This window comes from Sitodiplosis mosellana, unplaced genomic scaffold (assembly GCF_009176505.1).
Source record: "Sitodiplosis mosellana isolate CC-2019 unplaced genomic scaffold, AAFC_SMos_1.0 Smas_scaffold_1, whole genome shotgun sequence".
NCBI lineage: Eukaryota > Metazoa > Arthropoda > Insecta > Diptera > Cecidomyiidae > Sitodiplosis > Sitodiplosis mosellana.
In genome coordinates, this window is record NW_022595244.1 from 5,749,633 (window position 1) to 5,770,364 (window position 20,732).

A 20,732-nucleotide genomic window follows, 5' to 3' on the forward strand; every position below is an offset into this window, starting at 1 on the left:
TGCACACCTGTTAATTTTCCGCAATTCATCGAACAATAGCAGGCGATAATGACACCTTTTTACACGTAGGCAGACGTCTATCCTTTTCACCTGCATGCATAAGCTAGTGATTAAAAATTGACGAAGCGAAAAAAGATTTTTTCTTCTATCTCAAAGTTGACTCGCACAGATTCACACGAATCGCTTTGAATCATTCGTATGATGGTGATGATGATGGCAACACGTACATGTATTAAAAAATCATGTCACATAAATCGCATCTCCACGTGTCTTTCATTGCTCGCTGAATGATTTGTTCGGGTTGTCAATCGATTATTATCAAGATGGACAAAATGTGTATAACTGCTCCATAAGGGAAAATTCGATGGGAACGCACGAACGATTGAATGACGTACATTCAAAATGCTTCGAACGGCAGGCAGGCAGGCAGGCAGGCAGCAGCAGCATCAGCAGAAGTGATGGTGAAAATTGGCAAAATTTCCAACGAAACATGAATAGCATCTCGTAACAATGTCATACTATTCGCATAATGATAGTAAAATGTCGTGTTCATTCTTTTTTCGACAAGAGAAAAAAGAAGAAATTTCCAAAACCTTTCAGTTTTCCATCGCTCCTCTTGTTCTTCTTCTTCTTCTTCGTTTTCTTCACTTGTACAACATGAATTGGCTTGAATAGCACAAAATCGATAAAACAACATTTCAAAACTTGAAGCACCCCTTCAATGTTGGAGCAGACGAACGATGTTGATAACGACATTGTACTTTCTAGTTCGGTTCTATTGATAATTCATAAATAAAAACCGGAGAGACAACAACATTGACTTTAAAACAACATACATTTACAGGTAGCAAGAGATATGGGAGAGAATTCCAACACACAACGATCACAGCCCCATAAGCGATAAAGCAACGACTCAAATACAATGATATTTTTGTGGTGGAAAGTCATCGGTGCGGTGCGTTGGCTCGATACATGGATGTTTTGTGATTGGGATAGCGTGAGAAAATCACCGTGATTGGACCACGTTTATTGGATACCATCCGAATTGTTTTCGACTTCAAACGATTGATAACCATTAAATACGACAAAGCTAACATACTCAATCCAACAAAATTTTGTTATCAATTGTCGTTTGACTCTTCAATTGAACGGCACGCCGAGATCTTTATCAAATTCTCCTCTCTTCAGTTCTTTGGGTTTTTATTTTTCAAAAAAAAAATTCCATCACAACTCCAAATTTAGTTTGGGAATTTTTTTTTCGGTTTGGTCATTGGGATATCATATCATAACAAAATTAATTAAAAAAAAAAGAATAAATTTGTTTAAAATCGGTTCGTGGAAGAAACGGAAATTTTTTGGTGACTTTTTCAAATTTACCCGGAAAAAATTGTGAAAAAAAAGAAAATATCAAACATTTGACTTGAATTGTGGGATTTATGGCAGCAACAAGGGATTTGAGATCCTTCGATCATCTACTCTTTCGTTCGGTCAGGCTCATTTAATCAATTGTGATTTTTGACCGAAATCTTGTGAAATTGGTTCGGTAAACAGTTGAAGAGAGAAAAAAAACATCGAAAAACAAACTGTAAACTACTAAGAACATTTGTGTATCTTTTTAAGAGACTCGAACAAACAAACAAATCAAAAAAGACAAAATCAAACCAAAGATATTTCAATTTGAAACCAAAAAAATCAAACAAAAAGGCATCAACAAAGCAAAACAGGCAAAGAATTGATCTGTGCTAACTCCAACAGGCATTTTCATACTGCTCTTGTCTCCACCAACGGAACACAAAAACCGACAAGGTAAAGTATGGCATAAATATTTGAATAGATGTGAGTATATGGGTTAGGATGCGCTAGGGAATTCAAGACTCAAGACAGATTACCAAATCCAAACAGCAGGAGCAAAAAGATCATGATGCGGAAAATTCGCAAATATTTAATTGGGGTCGAAAGGAAACAAAAAGTTTTCTACTACGCATGAACAATGATGATTGATTTAGAATAGGCCATTTGACTTTGGGAAAATTGAGAAAAGCGAATTCACTAGGACAAAAGAACGAATCTATTCTCTCAACAATTTTCGAAGAGAAGATTCTGAACGATAAAATGGCTTTTTATTTCGGTTGTGAGCTTGATTTATGCAAATTTCATCACTTCATTGAATTTCTAATCGATGTTCAATTTCATCATTCAGTTGCGTAGGGTACTGAAGCATGTTATTGTTACAGACTAGATTATTCACCAATAGGACCCCCACTTTTCAACCAGGATCGATTTTTTTGCATCAAAGGAAATTTTAAACATTGAATTTTTATTTTGATGCGGCAACATTTCTATTGATTCCGGTTGTGGACTCAAAGTGAAAGCATTTTTTAATGGACCAAACGCTTCAATTTCCACCTCACTCCCTTCGCCCGTGAATTAATTCCATACCTTTTTTCGTATTCGTACGACAATTGGAATCTTCATTTGTATTCGTCGGCGACGAAACGGCGGAAAAAAAGAAATATTTAATGTAATTTAAAAAAGGTTACATCAATTTTTTTTCTTCATGCCAGTAGATGCATAAAAAAGCACGTAACAATACGGTCAACACAGAGAGAAAGAAGAGAGAAGAAGCGACGGGAGCATATTACTTTCATCATTTATATGAAGAAACGCTGGTAAACGTTTCGATTTCAGCGTTTGGGGAGCGTTTTGTGTGTGTAGCATCTAATTTTGTGTTTCCGTTTCAACTTTGGTAGGATTCCAGTTTCAGCGGCGACGGCACGTTTCATCATTTCAATGCCGTTATCGCCGTCGCTGCTGCCCAAATATTTGTTCAGCATCTTTTTGTTCTTCTTTCTATAATTTATTTGGAAGCGCTTTTTTCTGTGTCGCTATCTAAACATTCCATTCGCATTTGGAAATCAGTTGTGCAAACATGCGTACAAACAACGTCACGAAAAGAGACGACCAAAAAAGATCGACATACATGTATGATGTAAGTGTATACACTTGGATAGAAAATGAAACCAAAAGAAAGGGAAAAAGAGAAAATGTGAGTGATGAAATAAAATCTAAAAACGATCCAATTTGATTGGAAGTGTTATCGAAAATGTGATATAAGAAAGTGGGATATGTTTTCACAGTATTTGAGCTTTAGTCAATTGTGGTATGGATTATGGTTTCATGTTCTCCCTTTTCACTCTCTCTCTCTCTCTCCTTCTCTCTGTCTCCGTCCTCGTTATCGTCTCAACGAGTTGGTTTCATTGATCGAATTCGACAAAGCAATCGGGCGGGCGGGCGGTCGGTCGGTATGTTGTACGTTAGCACTCAAATTCAAAAGGATTTGTACACTCACATTGTCGATCAAGCGCTTAACGCGTTATTTCAAGGTAGATTGAGTACACACATTAAGAGTGAACGGCATTGTGTAGAGAGTGATGATGATTAGTGTTCCAATTCGTTTGGTCCATTGAATTGAAATCGATTTGGTTGTATCAACTTTACTTCTTACGGCATTCATCATAATCACAATGAAAGTTACTGAACGAGAAGAGTGCTTGTCCAGAAAAAAATGACCCATTTTTATAAACGCACTAATCTTGATGAATTGGATTGTTTTGTTTTCTTTTTCTCCATTTTTTGTTCTCTTTACATCTCAACGGAAACAGATGCAAGTACAACAGAAACAATTTACGGGCTTGGTAGCCGATCTGATGCCGAACATTAAGCTGATGCGATTCTTAGGCCATTTTCTTCACAAACTCTCCAACGGACCAAGCTTTCTCAACACACTCTACTCATTTATGCATCTGATTTTGATGTTACTGCAATTCGTTTGCATCATCGTCAATTTGGCACTGAACACCAGCGAGGTCAATGAATTAACGGCAAACACTGTAACGGCACTTCACTTTATGCACACGATCACGAAATTCAGCTACTTGGCCATGAACAACAAGAACTTTTATCGTACGTTCAACATTTGGAATCAATCGAACTCTCATCCGTTGTTCGCCGAATCCGATGCTCGTTACCATAGCATTGCCTTGGCCAAAATGCGCAAAAACTTCTACATGATTACCACCTTGACCATGGCCACCGTAACAGGCATGTTGTCCATTCCAATTTGCACATTCTGCTTGGAACCAGTACAAAGACTTTTTTTCCTATTGAATTTCAAGGCCAACCATTGAAATACTCATATCGAATTTTTTTCTCACACAATTAAACACCAACAGCATGGACTGTCATCACTTTCTTCGGCGAGAGTGTAAAGGGTGTTTTCGATAAGGAGACCAACGAAACCTACTACGTTGAAGTTCCACGTTTACCAATCAAATCGTACTATCCATGGAATGCAATGAGCGGCATCCCCTACATCGGAACGTTCATTTTCCAGGTAAAAACGAACAATTGACTTTCAGTGAAATGACACACACACACACACACACACACACACACACACACACCGCGTTGTGAATAAGGGACTAAAAAAAAATTTCAATCCAAATTTTACAGGTTTACTACTTGACCTTCTCCATGTTGGCCTGCAATCTCACCGATGTCCTCTTCTGCTCATGGTTGTGTTTCGCTTGCGAACAATTGTGCCACTTGAAGGTAATAATATCTCAAATAATAACCAACCTGCCGCCTTTTGAATGGCATTCTAATCGACCTAATTTCACTTTGCCACTCACGAACAGGGCATCTTGAAACCATTGATGGAATTGTCCGCCTCATTGGATACCTACCGCCCAAATTCGGCCGCTCTTTTCCGTTCGTTGTCTGCTAACTCAAAATCTGAATTGGTCAACAATGACGGTAAGTAATGTTCGCTATTTCGTTCAATTTAAAAACAATTCAAAAAGCCCATTTTAGTCTTTTCAAAGACCATCAATTGATTTTTACTTAAAATTCTTGTTCTTTGTTTTTCTTTTGTGCGTTTTTCCCTACCAATACAGAACTCGATCAAGAGGAAAATGGCAACGTTTTCGTACCGAAAGCTGAATGGGGCGGCACCTTCAAAGTTCCACCAAACTTGGCTAATCCGAATGGCCTGAGCAAGAAGCAGGAGATTATGGTTCGCAGTGCAATCAAGTACTGGGTCGAACGTCATAAGCACGTTGTACGGTATGTATTTTGATTTTCCTTCTTTCGTTATGGATTCAATCAAGAATTGAAAATTTGATTTAAACATTTTGGCAAATAGATAAGTGGAATTAACATTTTATATTGGAAATTCGTGAACAATAAGTGAAATGAACTAGATGCAAAATATCTCGATAAAATAACGAAGATTTTCTTAGACTAAAGAATTTACGCGATGTGGCATTGAATCAATTTAAATCAATAAGATAATATTGTATGCTTTGAAGTGTCCCAATTCTCATCCAGTATACAATTCGCTTGCTGTTATTGCCTTTCAAAAGAGCGCTTTGAAAGCACAAACATTTTTTACATATATCCAACCTTCAATGCGCTGCACGTCCCCCATGTAGCAATCACTTTTATTTGAAATGAAAACATTCGTTTCGAATGTTCCAATAGGATACGTATTCATTGTCGTTGCCGTACACTTTGAATGCATTTGTGTAGTTGGTCTTTGAAATTACGAAAATTGCTATCGATTTTCCCGATTCAAGTGTCGAATCGCAACAACAACAACGGCAACATTTTATAATCGTCGGGATTCACAACTACCAGCACTGTGTAGCAGCCCATACACATGTGTTAAAATTCATAAGCCAAACCTCAGTGCGATAAATTTATTGTATCAATAGGTAATTGGTGCAGACCATAAATTGCACCATGCCATTAAAAATTAGCACTAGACATGCCACTAAATTGTGAAAGGAAAATACATAAAATGTGTGGCGATCCTTTTTCATACATTCATTCGAAAAGTGAGGTAATTTCAATTCAATGGATATGACAAAAGTAGTGGATATGCCACCATTTAGTCCTTTTCTTTGTTCATCGATACACGGCCAATTCTTCATTTATTATTTAAAAATTCTAAACGTATGTGTGTGTATGCGTGAAGTGGTGTCTCGACCCTGTACTTCAAAATCGGATTCGATTGTGATGTCGTCAAAGCGGCACACAGCTATACTGATATATGGTGTATATGTTTCCACGTGTTGAAATTCTCACGAATTCAAAACCATGCTATGCTATTGATTTTGAACTACAAGTTTCCATTTGAAAAAATCATTATTGCTGTATTTTTCAAACAAGTATACTGAAAAAAAGAAAGAAGAGAAGGGAAAAGGGTGAAAATACAAAAAAAAAATCAATTCGAAATGTGTTCGTCCCAATTCGTTGCCTCATTTTTCATATTTCAGTATACTTTTAGCGGTTAGTTTCTTGAAACTGTGGCTTCAATCATCGATCTGGTTATTATTTGTCATCGTTGTCGTTGTCATTCGATATTGCTATCAACTTGCTCCACTCACTTTTCCATTTCAACCTCGTTCATATTTATCTCTTATCAAATATTCAATATTGTCCTCAAAATCAGTTTCATTTTTTCTTTGTGTCGTGATTTTTTCTTCCATATTACTTCCATTGGATTGTTCTTGTTGCGTTTTACTTTGCTGCGAAAATTGTGCGGGTTTGATTTTGTGTTGTTAAATACGTACTTGACTCTTTGCCTGTATTCAAGAACTTTCCACAAAAATCAACACAAACAGAACGAACGAACGACACTTTGGGCACAAGAGTTGTGCTGCCGAATTTTGTGAATGGCGACAACGCAAGCGGATAAACTTTGTGCAAAATTCATGATGGTCATATTTTAGTGTTGGAATTTAGATGTAACTGGGAAAAGTGTCACATATACAGTCCATGGAATATGAATTGAAGGTTTGACTCAAATGATCGAACAAATAGATTCATTGACAGCATGCTCAAATGAATTATTCGTTGAAACGCCTTCACAGTTTCCCCTTGTGATAAATCAAATTGCTTCGCATTTTTTATTTTTTTTCCAATTGAACGCCATCGGAATTGGTTTAATCTTTGAATTATTATACCTTATTTATAGCTCACGTACGCACACACACACAATGCATCGTTTACGTCTCAAGCCAAGTGCTTTTTCGCGCTAACCATTACGGTTGTGCTAAAACGGCCAAAATTAGGCGTTCTTTCGCTTGAATTATCTCAACTGCGCTGTGTTCCCGTTTATGGTGAGGTTGTGTTCTTTTGGGCACACACACTCGCACAACTCATTTACACACACACAACAAAATACAAACGAACACAAACCCGCGCTTTTAATGAACGACAACGATTTAGTGATAACCACTAGTACGCTACATAGACACGCATCGAATTTTAAATACTTGTGTGGTTGTGTCATGTACTTAACCGTTTAATCGATATGATGAAAGACGACATCCTTAGCCAGCCAGCAAGCATATCAACTTAGTTAGAAAATTTAATTACGACCACACGCTCACTTTCAATCTCTCTGTTCCCGCCCTGCCTTTCGTTCAGAGGTTGAATATCATTATGATGTCTATGTCGAATGCCACATCTGAGGGCCTTAAACACTGTACTCGGATTACACATTTTTCATGAATTTGATCCTTTTAACCATTTTAAATGGTTCATCTATCGCCCCGGCTAAAACGCACGTTTGCCACGAGCGAGAAATTCGCTGGAATTCCGTGTAATCAAATCAAAACCATTTTTTGAGTAAAATACACTCGATTTGGACCGCAACATTGAATTTTCACCCTGCATTAATATTTGATTTGATATTTACTCAAATCATTTTATGCGAATAATCGCTTATCATGGCTCCCATTTACACAGCGCCGCACAACACATTTGCAATTCAACAACCATTTCAGAACCGAGAAAAAACCACTCTGGCGCATTAATTCAATTTAAAGCACACTTGAATATTCATCATCCAGCCGGAACATTTGCATGTCTGTGGAATTTTTCCCGATGAATCTAATTTGAACAAATTATTTTAAACTTTTTTTCCACTCTCCGACCGACTGACTTTTGACAAGATTCCGCTCACGTCGGATCAAGAGAAAAGGGATGTGAGGGAGAAAAGAAAAAGAGAGAGAGTATAACCACAAATTCAGCAAAACGAAGGAGGAGGATGAGAAGAAATAAAATAAAGTGAACAAGTAATATTTACCGAAGAAATTCGGGTATACAAACTGACCCACTTTCAGTTCTCTCTTAATATTGATGTTTGAAAAGTTGGTTATGGTATCCGGAGCTTTTGTGCTGAGTCAGATTTGATCAAACAAATAACCAACCATTCTCAATTTGGGCCGTATAAAACCACTTTGTAATAGAAAATTCATTGTGATAGTCTCTTTGTAAATTCAAAGGGATAAAGTTGCAGTTATGTGAGTGTGTGTATGTGTGTGAGTCCCAAGAAATTATTATCAACGATAATAACCAAAGTTACATCTTGGGACAGCCATGTTAAATGAACAGATTTACAACGCACTATTGGATGCATTGTTATTTATGGCGTTGTAAAAGTCACACATATATATATTTTGTTTATTTAAGCCTATACAATAGTCACTAGTCCCAGTGGCTGAGCCAATTTCACATCTTGTCTTGTTTATTATACTGTCCAATTTGATGATGTATATGCGTCGTCGAGCGCGCATTGGGCAAAACTGAATTTAAATATGTCTGAGCTGAAGCCAAAGCCACACACGCTTTATGACGGGGGCAAAAGTGCAAAACATGTAAAATAATCACTTTTGATTGAAAATTAAAGGGTAAATAAACGGTTTGTGTGAAATTTGGTATGAAAAAGGGTTCGATACACATACACAGGGAGAGAGAGAGAGAGAGAGAGAGAGAGAGAGAGAGAGAGAGAGAGAGCGAGAGAGTAAGCAAACCGTTTTACATTTTAATCACGAACATTCGGTTTTGAGTTCAGCTTAACTAAGGATACATGTACACGAGACAAAAGAAAAAAACTTTTGGTTAGACGGTCTTCGGCAAAAGGGATTGTTTGAAAAACGAATAGAATTGGGAGGTTGGTGGCATTTGTTCGGGCCAAAGTCATCGCAGTCAAAAAGGATATACCGATCGGGTAGATCTTTTATGTAGATGTTGTACACATGTTTAGAGAAACGCGCTCATTTCGCCTGATGAGTCATTGTCAAGGCGAAATGAGTTCCTTTCTGTCAGGCTGCCAGTGGGCTTCACACACATAATCGACAACGTCACTTTGACTGTATTGTCATAGTCGCAATAAACTCAGTCTAATTCAGGCCTGTCCAAATTATTTTCTGCGGGTGCCACATGAGTGGCACTGATTCCTATCGAAGTGCCACTTTTGAAAAAAATCAAAAAAACACACAAAAACCAATTATTTGTTAGTATAAAATGTATGTTTACGTATATAAACGTATATTTATATTTGCAAATATTCATTAAATCAACAAATATCATTTATTGTTTATTGAAAAATCAATGGGATGGATGTAGCACCTTATGCTGTATCATTTTGACAAAATCTGGCTTAACCGGTGTAAGTTCACAACGAAATTCAGATTCGAGGTTATTTTGTGACAAAGCGTTGCGATATTTAGACTTGCGGCGAGTCATACTTGAAAAAGTGCTTTCGCAAACGTACGTTGAATCAAACATACAAAGAAACTTTGATACGACTTTATTAAGTGTGATAACATTACACTCAGAGAGCAGCCGCTTACATAAAGCATCGCTTTTTTCATTTGGTAAAGAAGTTTCTTCCTTAATCAGAGCAATATCAAACTGTAAACGATTTTTATTCGTTTCAAACCGATCTGCCAACATTTGAATGTTGTTTTCATCAAAAATGAACGGATTTCTCAGGAACTCAAATACCAAACTATATTTTTCGAAATACCAACTATAATACGAAAAAAATAAAAAAAATCTGTTCTCGATGCCAAGGTGCCACTGTGTAGCAGCGCAGGTGCCACAAGTGGCACAGTGGCACCCGATTTGGACAGGTCTGGTCTAATTGTCATTTGGCGAGTGCGCATAAATACAAAGTCCGCGTTACAGACACACGCTGCTACACGCATTTCCTTCCGACAAAATCACATGTATCGCATTTATAATCATCTAACGCTGAGGCGTTTGGGGTCAAAGCAGAGCAAATCCATGCTGATAGTAGAAAGCTACAGCCGGAAAAACGGAATTTCAAAACATGGCTCTCATTCTGCTAACAAAACGGACTATAATAATAATACAATCGATAAATCTCTCGCTCTCTCTTTCTCTGGTGCCTTCTCGCTTGCCATGCCTTACCTATGTGTCTTGTGTAAGTGTTTGTTTGAGTGCGAACGCACAACGAACCAGTGCCGAGTTAGCCATATGGCAAATGAGGCAGTTGCCTCGGGCACCACGTTCTTGGGGGCACCACGAGCATGGGATTTTTGTTAATAATCTGAAAAAGAAAACACGCAGCCCAAAATGGGCCCAAAAATGTTTTTGGTGCCCCAAAAATGGTATTTCTAAAAAAAATTTTGCTCGCTACCGCTCGCATTCGATATGTACGTTCATTTTACCTATAATTATTTGTATATATACCGGGAAAAAATTGCAAGGGGCAACAAAATCATTTTTGCCTCGGGCACCAAATTTGGTTAACTCGGCACTGCAACGAACACAAAATGATAGGATCGAAAGACAATAGCTTATTGTTTGTACAGCTTCTGGCTCGAGTTATCATTTCTATCATGTGTCATTTTCTACTCTCTTCAGCTCGGACTAGACTAAACCGAACCGAACCGAACCGAAACGCCATATCGTATATACATCAATTTAGCTTTGTTTGTATAACACTTTGCTAGCCTGTGTGAATGCCTGTTTGAAGCGTTTTTGTCCCGTTACGAATGCTAATGTGCAATGGGTTAAGTATAAACTATCTCAAACAAAAGCAATCAATGGATTGTGTACTGTATGTGTATGCGTGTGAGCGAGCTCTTGGTGCCATCACGAAATGAAAGCAAGCGAATGAACGTTCATTAAACCTGCGACATCACTGGAATTGGATTTTCAAATGGGATCTTTCTCCGCTCTCTCTATATCTCTGTCTCCATCTCATGTTTTGGCACGGCTACATGTAACCCATCGTTGTGTACTGTATGCAATGTGAATTGGATATCAGCAAGCAGCCCAAAATGTATCTCGAAATCACTTCATTTAAATGAGAGATGCAGGCAAAATGTTCAAATTGCATTTGATTTTATATATATTTGTGTGTGTGTGTGTGTGTGTGTGTGTGTGTGTGTGCGTCTGTTTTAGTGAAGCGGAATCGAACTCAAATGCACAACCACTCTACGATAATTGATATTTAGGTCTATTTTACATTTTCAATCTAACCAAATTCATTGGCAGCAATTTGCAAACTTAATTCTGTACCATTAGATTTAGCATATATCTCGTTTACATTGTGTGCGTATGGGTATACACTGGCATGTGCCACCGGCATTTGACAAAATCTTTGAATATATCTCGATTAAAGATAAATCGGTGTGTAAACCCACACCAAAGCTGACCGCCGCTGCCCAAAATTCGAATCAAACGCTGATTTTCGATGTTGTTCGCACTTGTTGTATCGACTGCTGCTGTTGATTGTTTTCAAAGAATACCTAAAAAATCAATATACACCACATACAGCCCCAAAATTGCTATCTCTAAATGGCTAAAATGGTAAATGCTTTTTTTTCTCTTCCTTTTTTTCGGAAACAGACTTGTATCGGCCATCGGTGACACATATGGCGCTGCTCTTCTATTGCACATGTTGACATCAACCATTTGCCTTACTCTCTTGGCCTATCAAGCAACGAAAATCGATGGCGTCAACGTCTATGCTCTATCCACAATCGGATATTTGGTTTATGCACTTGGACAAGTATTCCATTTTTGCATTTTCGGTAATCGTTTGATTGAAGAGGTAAGCGTTTTCTCCCTCTCTCTGTGTAGCTTTATCCAATTTGGCTCTCGCTCTTTTGCCATCATCTATTATTTAATATGTATCTATTTCACACACACACAGAGTTCATCGGTCATGGAAGCGGCTTACTGTTGCCACTGGTACGATGGTTCGGAGGAAGCAAAGACTTTCGTACAGATTGTCTGCCAACAATGTCAAAAGGCTATGACCATTTCGGGTGCGAAATTCTTCACCGTTTCTCTGGATCTGTTCGCTTCGGTATGTGCCTCTTCTGTTTAATCACCGGAAATTAAATGAAACCAAAGCAAATAACAAATACTCATGCTCGTTTATTTGCATTGAAAATAGGTGCTCGGTGCTGTTGTGACCTACTTCATGGTGTTGGTGCAACTCAAATAAGCATCTTCATCGACGGAAGCAACACCGCCAAAAACAAAACACACCCACCCACCCACTTCTGGGCACGATTTTCAACAACAGAAAATTCAGACATACTCAATTTTTCTTAATCCAGTACAATATTACACATCAACGCGCGCGCATAGATTCACATTCGCGCCTATTTATAAACACAGATATTTATATTACAAAAATATTATTATCATTATAACTTTTTTTGACGAAATACTTTTAATCAATTTAAATGAACGCACTTGATACCCAATGAAATACAACATTTGTGTAGGTTTTTCTTTGCTCAAAAGCCCAATGCTGGTGATTATCTCACCAAATAATAGACGAATATAAAATTCAATTAATACTATAATATATTTTACAGAATAAACATAGCCCAAAATATTGCCACCCATATGATTGGATGACATTCGCACATTTGACTCTACACGCTTTGTATATACGAAGCGTTTCTATAACACACAAAAGCAACAGTCCACAGAGCGGAGCACTGCAAATGTACTTGAACATTGTAAACCGTAGACTGTGGACTATCTTCTGTAGATATGCTTAGTACAGCATAGAGCAGAATAAAGCGAATACGAAGCACGTAGAGTCAAATATCGATTTAGTTTAAGGATATTTTCAATTCAAATGTGCACACATTTTCTTTGTGCATTATTATGGTATGAGGCCAACACGAAGATTTTATTAATTTCACTTTACAGACTATGATAGTTAGTTGGTCACACTGCTCAACATGTATGAGTGACTGTTGTCATATTACCAACTTATATATATTATGGAGCAATAAATTTGGTTCACATGAATTTAAGCAGATCAATTTTATCAGGAATATTTTCGATACGTTAACCATACTATGAATATTAATCGTGCAATACAATATTATAATTATAACAAGTGAAATGACTCTACAAAACAATTAACAATAAAATAAACCAAAAAGCAATTTATATACGCACTCTGAATGGATTGTGCACAATGCCAATATATATTTTCATGTAATATTCTGAGAAAAGTTTTACCTAATTTATTATATAAGTATTGATTGATAGGAATAATTTTTTGGTCGCAATTGATGCATCAGTGATTCTTATCGTTGGCCAATTTGATAAAATTTTCTTCATTTGGATTTTCTGGTACAAAGTACCTGTATTTGCAGCGGCTATCAATAACAATCACCGTTGTATCGCAATAGGCGGGGGATGTCAATCACATAAACCAAATCTATTTTTAGAGTTTGAAATGATTTATCTTGTACAATTTGAATAAATATTCATCAAACACGGTTGTTATAAAAAGTAACTAATAGTATTTAGTTATTGAGATGCTCAACACAAACTGTAACATGTCTGACGGTTCAGCAGACAGTTTAGATTGAGCCAATACTTAGACTATTTTATGATAGATTTAATCAAATTTATTTACTTGATATTATTTTTAATGAATTATTTAATTTTCTTTTGACACTCAAATGTTTGTGTAAAATTGGAATGAGTAACGAACGGTCAGTCGATATACGTATATACGGTTGAACTGTGAAGTGTTTTTTTTAAATACTGATGAATGATTTATGCAACTCAATAAATTTTTTTAAATAATAACAAAAAAAATTAGAAAAATTAAAAAAAAAACAGAACAATTCCGAACAATCCACACATTTTGTCACAATAGACATCAGGTAAAAAAAAACAGTAAACAATTTTTAGCCAATAGGGTGTGGTACTTGAAAAACGAGATACCAATTTTTCAAATAGTTTCAATATTTAATGCGGCACAGACCGTTAATGACTCTTATTCAAATACACCTATAATAAACCGACAACACCACTGATACAAGCAAACCAACAAAAAATAATTTAATCGATTCGCTGTAAATATGTCGTTTTTAATTTGAAATTAATGCCAATGGTACTGATCAGTATCAGTTCTTTTTTTGTTTATCAAAGGGCTAGCAACGTTTAGAATGCAGCCGTATATTCGGTGCATTTCGAATATGATCAATTTTACTATTACACATATTTTTTACGCTAATATTTTCTTTGATGATTTTCACCATTGAAACGATGACTTTTCTCGGTTAACATTTTGGTTGAAATACGCTAAATGTGAACATTTCAAAATTTTAACAAAAAAAATTCATTAATTACCACACAGATTTTCCGCAATTCAGTTGAATATTATGAATCAAAACCCTTTGCAATTAATTTAATGAGCTTAAAATATTTCATTTTCGATGAAAAATGACTTGTTGTTCTGCACTGAAAGCCAATGACTAAAATTAAAGCACTTCTATGAATAAATAAACGGCAAAAAAATGAATAAATGAATGAACGGCACGATGCCGTCAGCATCACGATAACAAGAGCAAAAAAATTGTTGAAAAAGCAACATTAAAAGCAGTATTTTATCAATTTTATTAATCACCTATTTGATGCTTTAATATTAATTTTATTGATGGTTTTGCTTTTTTGTTCCCACGGGGGAAATATACGCTTAAATTTTTATGCTAGAGATTTAACACGAAAAATCAACAGGAACAAAATACAAAAAAAAGTGTGTGAGGTTACAATTACTATCGATAAATGATGACTACTTTATTAAATTTAATTTGGGAGAGTGAGATACGTACCTTTAAACAGTACACATTTTTACATCTAGTTCCTACTTTATGAACATTTTTTAATTATTAAATTGTTGTTCTATAGAGAAAAAATTTATATTTTGATAAATGGGATGGTGCACGAAAAATATATATCAATATTTGCCTTAAACAGAGAGCAAAAAGCAATTAAACATATCAACTAATATATGAATAATAATATCAGAGATATGGTAATTTATATGCGAAAGTATGCCTTTACAACAGTGGCCTATAGAATATAATGAAGTTAACCAAATTAACCACAACTAAAATGCATATGGATAAAATCGAACAATAACAAAAAACACACACTTTATGTGAAAGTAGAATTATATGGAGGGAAAAAATTAATATTTGAATTGCATTGGTAAATATTCTCTATTAGAAAAAAGTATATGAAAAACGTTGACTTCAACATATTTTCCCTTTTTGCGCGTGGCCATGCAGCTATTTTTTGCTGAACTCACAAATAGTTTATAACATGAATAATGAAATAAGCACAATTTGATGAAAAAATCACTATGAACAAAAATCTATTGAAGACTAACCGCGTGTCCAAGTGCTCAACTGATGCTGATTATGTGCGAACCAAGCGATTTTTTTTTGCTCCTCTAGTTGAAAGGGGATTTTCATTTGTTTTTTGCTCGATTGGAATCGATTGGCCCGTTATCACGTATGCTATCACAAGCTGCCTTTGAATTGTGAAGAGTGAAACAAAACTCTGCCAAAATTACTAAAAACTACCAAAAAAATGCCATTAATAGTAATGAAATGCATTTATGCACATGGACACGCGGGTAAAAATCACCAAAAATGAAATCGAAAAAAAAAATTAAACACAAATGAATTTGATGGAAACATGGAATGATTATTGTGGTAATTTCTCAAATGATGTGGTTTTACATAATACGGAAATTAGTTGGAATGTGCGAAAATGAATGGCATGAGAGTAACATTTTATTGTTGATTACATGGAACGAATGAAGTGATCAAACGTGCTGAGCACGATGGACAATGGCCGATGCTGTTGTGCGCCAGGTACGCAACATTTTGATTTGAGCGGATAAACATTAATGAGCTTGGCATTGTTCGGATGTTTAATAGAGTTAGCAAATTAGAAGGCTATAAACAGTAATGCAGCAACTTATATTTTACAACGCAAAGAAGCAACTTTAATTCGGTGGGTGAGTTTGAAAGGAGATAGTAAATATCAATTTTTTCAACTTGAAAAAACTTGTTTGGAAAACAAGTGGAGGCAGGAGTGTATTTCTAATCCGCGTTTTTTTCGAAATGACAATAAATAATGAATTGGTACAATTCCAAGAATTGACGGTTTTTTTTCAAAATATAAGCATTAATTGATAGGAATAATTTTTTTATCGATAATGAAGTCGCGATCGATACAACAATGATTATTGTCGTTGGCCAATTTGATAAAATTTTGTTCATTTGGATTTTTTTTGGTACATTTTCTATATCCGAAATGGCTAGCGACAACAATCACCAAAGCATCACAATTGATGGTGGTCAAATCACATAAACAAAACCCATTTCACTTTACCGAAGATAATATTTCTATATCCGTTGAACGAAAATAATTCAGTTTAACATTGGTTGACCACTCATAAGTAGTATAAAAATGCCGAAAAATACTACTCTCATAATGAATACTCTCTCCTTTTGCCAAATCAAATTCAGTCGAACATACTCTTCTCTCAAACTCACCCATTAAAGAAAATGTGAAGAAAACGATTTGAAAAAGAAAATTATATCACAATCCAATAGACGCGGTATTATTTTCGATTCAATTTAATTTGATTTTAAAGTTTAGTGCCCTACAACAACATGATTGGTTCGTTTTTCAACTAAAGTTGGATTTTGATCTCTTTTTGATTTTTGCGATTATGTTTATTTCTTCTTTTTCTGAGAAAAAATGCTAGCAGTTTCATTTATATTACAAATATTGTATTTCCATTTGCTGGAATTAGACTTATTACACATGCGCATTGTACCGAAATGGATTATAATTTTGACGAAATTTCAAATAAAGTGATATTTAAACAAACAATATGAATTTCATTCTGTTTTAGGTAAAAATACATATATGTTTCGCTTCGAATAGAAAATAGAATGAAAACTGATTAAATGGTTATATAATAAATGATTCAATTTCATTTCTTGCTGTGATTTTATTTTTTCGCGCGTTGTTTACATGCACTTTCCATTCGTAAGTTTCGATTGCTGTTGCTGTCATAAAGTGACAAATCATTTCACATTTAATAAAACAATTTGGGAATAATACGTAAAATTATGTCATTTCGATGTAAGGCAAATTCATTATATCTGTCTCTTTCTAGCTTAACCTCATTGTCATTGCTACTTGATATTTCACTGAAACCAACAGTTGTAGAGTTGAATGCATATCATTTGTAGACTTGCAATTTCTTGAAATAATCCGTAAAATCTCTTTAAAATGCAATTGGATGCTATTAATCCACTTCAAATTACATATTAAAATCATGAAACAATGCACAGAATGCTTCCGTACAAGTTAATATTGGGTTATCTTGTGTTTACACCAGAGCGGCGCTTCATACCGCAACGAAGCCAGCTTGTTACTCATCGGTTTCATAGTGTAGTGGTTATCACGCCTGCTTCACACGCAGGAGGTCTTGGGTTCGATCCCCAATGAAACCATTTCTTTTTTTTTTATTTCGACCCTCAATGGAACATTGTTTTTGTTATTTTAACACTTTTTTATGGTTAAGAACATCATTTGATTTTTTTCTCGCTAGATTCATACATGTGAAGATCACGGATTCATTCTGAACCACTTTTATTGAAACGAAAACATTACAAAACCAAAATCTCTTGATATTATTCTATGAAATGCGATAAAAATTGTGATAATTTTTTTTTAATGAATATAAATCGATACTTTCAATCCAAATTAAGCATTATATAATCAAATCGAATAAGAAAAAATGATTTTGAAATAAAAAAAAAGAAATGGTCGCACTCAGGATTGAACTGAGGACCTCCTGCGTGTGAAGCAGGCGTGATAACCACTACACTATGCGACCTATGAGTAATAAGCTGGCTTCGTTGTGCAATGACACGCCTCTCTAGTTTAAACAGAAAATTACTCTAATACTATTGTGCCGAAGCATTTGACATTGATTACATATCGCATTTTTGTCATGTCTTATTTTGGGATGAAAGCGGGTATTCTCTGCATGATTATTCCATTGGTTTTTCATTAGTATTCAATATAAACGGGAAAAAATGGAATAGAAATAAAATTTTGAATTCATTTGTATCATGTTAGAAAGAGATGAATGTTTTGAATAAGCAGATTGCAAAGAAAAATTAAATTTGTATAAATGTTTCTCATTCATAATTTATATCCGCTGTGAAATACTAACAAACAAAACCAATTTATTACCTACACAAACCAAGTTCTCAAATATTTTCAAAGTTAATACAATAAAATATTGAAATGAATGAAGGAGGGTTCTTGCGAAATGAAAATTTTAAAACAATGTGGTTCCACTTAGGAACGTTGATAAAAAAGAAAAATGATTCCAGCATTGATCGAGTGATCAGCAGCTAAAAGTATCACTCGAAATTGCGGCCCACTATGTGTGAAGCAGACGTAATAACCACTACACCATGGATTCTTTTTTAAACGGCTGAGAGAAGAATATTGCACTGAGTTATTCATTCTCTGCATGATTATTTCACTAGTTTTTCATTAGTATTCAAAACAATCGGAATTTCGAATTCAATTTTTGCTCGTTATATAGAGATAGATTTTTTGAACAAGCAAATTACATCGAAACAATACACTAATATTAATATTTACATTGATTTAAAGCAACAAATTCGCTATTTCAAATTAAATTTGTTTGAATGTTCCTTGCCATTTTTTGGATGTGCAAAAATGTAATTTATATCCGCTGTGAAATACTAACAAACACAACGAAATTACTGTACAAACCAAAATTTCAAATATTTTCAAAGTAAAAATATTGCATTAAAATGAAATAAAACGCATAAATTCAATGCGAATCGCATATTTCATTTGGTGAAGTAACAACCGAATGGAAACAACGGTGGTTTCCATGCAAAAACCGAAAGAACGAAACGAACAAAACATGAGCGTACCACGATAGCAAGAGAAATTCGTTGCAATTAATTCGCGTTGTTTTCTACCATGTATATGGTATCTCTTTTGAAACTCACCACGAACTGTATCGCTGTACAAGCATAAAATATTCTTGGTTTCTCGAGAAAACCGACAAAAAAAACCACACCGTCTGCGTATGTAATGTTACGAGGGACTGGCAGCAAAAATACAGTAAAAGCGATCTGTTTCGGTCAGAAATGTAATTGTTTCGATGTAGCGATAACGCCATAAAACTACGAGCAAGTGTAAGCAAGTGAGCGAGCGACATCAGAAAAAAAGAGCAACAAAAGGCACACAGGGAAAAAAGCATATTCTCCAAAGTGTGTCTGTACACTGTACATTGTGTGCTCACATGGTCATTTGGATTATTGGTTAATGGTAATTTATGGTGAATTCCAACCAATTTCATCGTTGCTTTTTTTCTTTCGTCTCTCGTGGCATTTAATAAATTTTGTGTTGATCCGAAAAAATGCCATTGTAAGGCTTTGGTCAATTGAGTTCAGAAAATCAGTCGAAGAGCGAACAAAAAGGCCATTTGGAATTGATCAACATCAAAATTACTGTATTTCGGCTATAAGTCAACAAGGCTTTTCCTGAACTCGGATTTCTTAGAACCATTCAAATAATCGCCGCTCTGCTCACCATGACAAACTATTCGGCTATTCTGCGGAAAGATAAAGGCCGCGTCAATTCAAGATCCCAATAAAAGATACACATACATAAAAAAAATATTGTTTTCGTTTGATTATCTGCCAAACCAATTTTATTGTGCAAAGTATTTATTGATTTTTCTCCGAATTGGATAAGTTTTAGCCTTGGCATAGGCCAAGCGCATCGTTTCCCACTGTGACATTTACACCTGTAAATTTTTCATCTTCACACCGACCCAGCGATTACATTAGCATAACAATCGTCGCCGTAGTCGTTCCGGATGCGTGCGTGTGTGCCCGGTCCATGGGTCACGCTGCAGAATTGGAGCCATCGCCGAAAGCGATCGATAGAATTTCATTGAATTTGCCAAGTTTTGCCAAAGTAAAAGAAACATGAATGCATAATGCAAATGGTGCGACGTCGCAGTCTCAGGTGAGAATCATGTCGTTTCCATTCTCGTTCCAGTCGATTCGTGCGTTTCTGAATAGACGTTGATATTTACACTTTAGTAAGGCCATTCGTTGTTATTCGATTTAACTGACAATGTTGAAATCAAACGCGCTTAGTTCAGTCACCAAATTATGGAAATAATCTTCCGGTTTCCATCAACACATTAGCATTTTATTTTCCCGGTGCCGTGTGAGTAGCCCTGTACCAACAATTCGTTTGCTTGCTTGCTCACTCGCGCACGCCATCCATTCCATTATTTTTCTTCATTTCTTCTTTTTTCCACATCTCGACTTGTTCTTATTTCGATCACGTTTTTGCAATATATGCAAAGCTCAAACTCTCATCTATTTTATTATAATTTATTTGTATTTCGTTTTTTTTCTATAATGAATCGAGACACGCGCACAAAATTCGTGCGTAAAGAGTGAAAAACCGTACCCATAACG

The 20,732-nt window shown here is 35.6% G+C and overlaps 1 protein-coding gene and 2 non-coding genes across 3 annotated transcripts; 2 read left to right on the forward strand and 1 right to left on the reverse strand.

Annotated features, from left to right (window-relative positions):
- Positions 1-1,123: 1,123 nt before the first annotated feature.
- On the forward strand, positions 1,124-17,061 carry LOC129574814 (odorant receptor coreceptor). The gene is made up of 9 exons (XM_055457303.1): positions 1,124-1,806; positions 3,663-4,101; positions 4,233-4,393; positions 4,513-4,611; positions 4,698-4,815; positions 4,956-5,124; positions 11,734-11,938; positions 12,041-12,196; positions 12,287-17,061. Exons 2-9 carry the CDS (start codon positions 3,663-3,665, stop codon positions 12,335-12,337), a joined length of 1,398 nt encoding a protein of 465 aa, XP_055313278.1. The 5' UTR covers positions 1,124-1,806; the 3' UTR covers positions 12,338-17,061.
- Positions 17,062-17,620: 559 nt separating this feature from the next.
- Trnav-cac (transfer RNA valine (anticodon CAC)) lies at positions 17,621-17,693 on the forward strand. Its single transcript has one exon. It is a non-coding gene; the product is annotated as a tRNA-Val (tRNA).
- Positions 17,694-18,006: 313 nt separating this feature from the next.
- Positions 18,007-18,079, reverse strand: Trnav-cac (transfer RNA valine (anticodon CAC)). Its single transcript has one exon. It is a non-coding gene; the product is annotated as a tRNA-Val (tRNA).
- Between the last annotated feature and the right edge of the window lie 2,653 nt (positions 18,080-20,732).